The 2,809-nt window shown below is 37.5% G+C and overlaps 1 protein-coding gene across 1 annotated transcript in view; it reads left to right on the plus strand.

Annotated features, from left to right (window-relative positions):
• Nucleotides 1-319: 319 nt before the first annotated feature.
• LOC104412300 (son of sevenless homolog 1-like) overlaps nt 320-2,809 on the plus strand; it is a gene marked incomplete at its 5' end in the record, with an annotated part of 9,881 nt that continues 7,391 nt past the window's right edge. The window contains 4 exons of the mRNA XM_010022969.1: nt 320-542; nt 1,220-1,339; nt 1,652-1,814; nt 2,155-2,272. Coding sequence (XP_010021271.1) covers nt 320-542; nt 1,220-1,339; nt 1,652-1,814; nt 2,155-2,272 — 624 coding nt within the window. The remainder of the gene's footprint in view (nt 543-1,219; nt 1,340-1,651; nt 1,815-2,154; nt 2,273-2,809) is intronic.

Below are 2,809 nucleotides of genomic sequence, written 5' to 3' on the forward strand. Positions count from 1 at the left end.
AGGGGAAGTTTAGATTAGATGTAATGAAGAATTTCTTTGCAGTGAGGGTGGTGATGCACTGGAATAAGTTGCCCAAGGAAGTTGTGAATGCTCCAACCCTGGAGGTGTGCAAGGCCAGGTTGGACAGAGCCTTGGGCCACATGGTTTAGTGCGAGGTGTCCCTGCTCATGGCAGGGGGGGTGGAACTAGATGATCTTAAGGTCTTTTCCAACCCAAACCATTCTGTGATTCTAAGTTTATTAAGAGTAAGCAAATAGTAATTTTAATAATGCAATGTTTTTAAGAGTAACTAAATAGTAATCTTTTCTCTGTGTGCCAGGCAAAGCGATGAAGAAATGGGTTGAATCTATCACAAAGATAATCAACCGGAAAAAGCAGGCACAAGCCATTGGGCAAAGTCACAACATTACTTTTGAGAGCCCTCCTCCAGCAATTGAATGGCACATAAGCAAACCAGGACACACAGAGACTTTTGACTTGCTCACTTTGCATCCAATTGAAATTGCTCGGCAGCTTACTTTACTTGAGTCAGATTTTTACAGGTAACTTTCCTCCATTGAAAAACACATGACACAAACCAAAATATTCTCCAGCATGAAATTGTTTCTGCGGGCCCCTGATGTGAAGCCCCACGGTAGGTCAAGGGACTTTACCAGTGCTGTGTATTGATTGCTGTTTTGTCAGAAAAAAATGCTAAAACCCAGTATTTGTCTTGTCCTCCCCCTCAGTTAATGTGCCGTAGATATGGCCAATGGATACTGTTAATTGCATTGTCATGCAGGTTTCTCTTGGTATTTTCCAAGTAGATCAACTTTTGAGAAGTATGAACATTAATTAAATTAGTTTTCTTCATATCCTAGTTTGTGAAGGAAATTGTGGACTGGTTCAGATCTCTCCAGCTGTCTGTGAGAGGTTGTTTGGGTGTTGGAAGCTCACATTCTTTTACTGTGAATGAAATGTAGACTTCATTCCTCATTCAGATGAGCAGAGGTGATTAATAGTCATCTAAATTAAGAAATACCCTCTAAAAAAGAAGTGTAGAAATACTAGTCACTTAGTCATGTAAGCATCCTAACATCATGCAAGAGAAGTCATACCTTAAAAATTTATTTCCAAATATTAATTCAAAATTCACTGGACATAGAGAGATTTGGGAAAATAATATCTTCTTTCTGGCTTTTAATTACATTTTTTTTGACACATGCATCTACTTTTCTAGAGCTGTGCAGCCATCTGAACTAGTTGGGAGTGTGTGGACAAAGGAAGATAAAGAAATTAATTCTCCCAACCTTCTCAAAATGATAAGGCATACAACTAACCTCACTTTGTGGTTTGAAAAGTAAGTAACTTTCCTGAATCTGCATCTACTCTGGACATGTACAGTCCATTCAGAAGTATACTGTGAAAATCTGTTCTGAGAGAATTCGAGTTTTAAGTCATGTTTAGATGCTGCAGCTGGTCCCTGTGAGAATTTTACCATAGTCTCAGCTTTTTATTCTTAGAATATTTTCAAATATTTCTTCTCTACAAGTTTTCCAAACTGTGTCATGTAATTTGATAAACTTTTTATGTTTGTGTTATGACTTAATTTTTGATTTTTGGAAAACTCATCAACACTTTAATACAAAATCAAATGTTCTTTTGTGTTTAGATGCATTGTAGAAACAGAAAACCTGGAGGAAAGAGTAATTGTAGTGAGCCGGATAATTGAGATCCTGCAAGTATTTCAAGAGCTAAACAACTTTAATGGAGTCCTAGAGATTGTCAGTGCTATGAACTCTGCAGCAGTGTATAGGTTGGATCACACATTTGAGGTACAGTGAAATGTTTTCCATTTTTGGTATGGAAGTGTAGTGCAGAAAGCCTGTCTTTTGAGTAAGCATGTTCTTCAGAGAAGGAGCAGGGAGGGTAAATCCCCCAACAAATGAATCAGTTGGGGTGTAATAGAGAGGGGTTTTTCATTGGTTTCAGAAGCAAGAAATCAGCCCTCACATAAGAAAGGCAGAAAAAGGTAGCAAGATCCTGAGGTAGTCAGGCAGTGTCTTCATGGTTCACCGACTTAAATATCAGTGGGAAAGCATTACTTTAAGTACTGTTGCTGGGCTACACCTTTACCTTGTCTTTCCAAACAACCTGGTTCATCTCTCCTTCTAGCAAATTCCAAGTCGCCAGAAGAAGATTTTAGAAGAAGCTTATGAGCTGAGTGAGGATCATTATAAGAAATACTTGGCAAAACTCAGGTCCATTAATCCTCCTTGTGTGCCTTTTTTTGGTAAGTACATTTGGTTTCAATGAGCTGTATCATGCATAAACATTTCGCAAGTATTGAGTTAGGGCACTGAACAGAGCATGAACAATAGTGAAAAGTCAGTTTTAACAGGACAGTTGGATTTGATTTTCAGGTGCCTGACGTGAAATATGTGAAAGAAAAATTAAAGTGACTATCAATTATGGATGTTGTATATCTGCAATATCTTATTTACATATTTACTCATTTTTACTTTGAACATGGTTTGAACTGTCTTGTGACCATAAATGCCTTAAATGGGAGACAGTCACATTAGAAATATTATTGCCATTGTAGAGAGAAAAGGACCCCCTTCGCTATCAAGAATTTCAAGAAATAAAGCTATAGGTTTTATTTGTATATCTTCTTATATCTAGAATCTTTCTATTAAGAAGTCTTATTTCCGTAAGAACAGACTTTGGGAAGTCTCCTCTTCATCATCAGACTTAACAGTTGTCATTTCAAGTAGATTGCTTGGAATTTCTGACATTTAGCAAATCATGCGGTTACGTATATGGCATT

The sequence above is a fragment of the Nestor notabilis genome, unplaced genomic scaffold, assembly GCF_000696875.1.
Source record: "Nestor notabilis isolate BGI_N333 unplaced genomic scaffold, ASM69687v1 scaffold30669, whole genome shotgun sequence".
Taxonomy (NCBI): Eukaryota; Metazoa; Chordata; class Aves; order Psittaciformes; family Psittacidae; genus Nestor; species Nestor notabilis.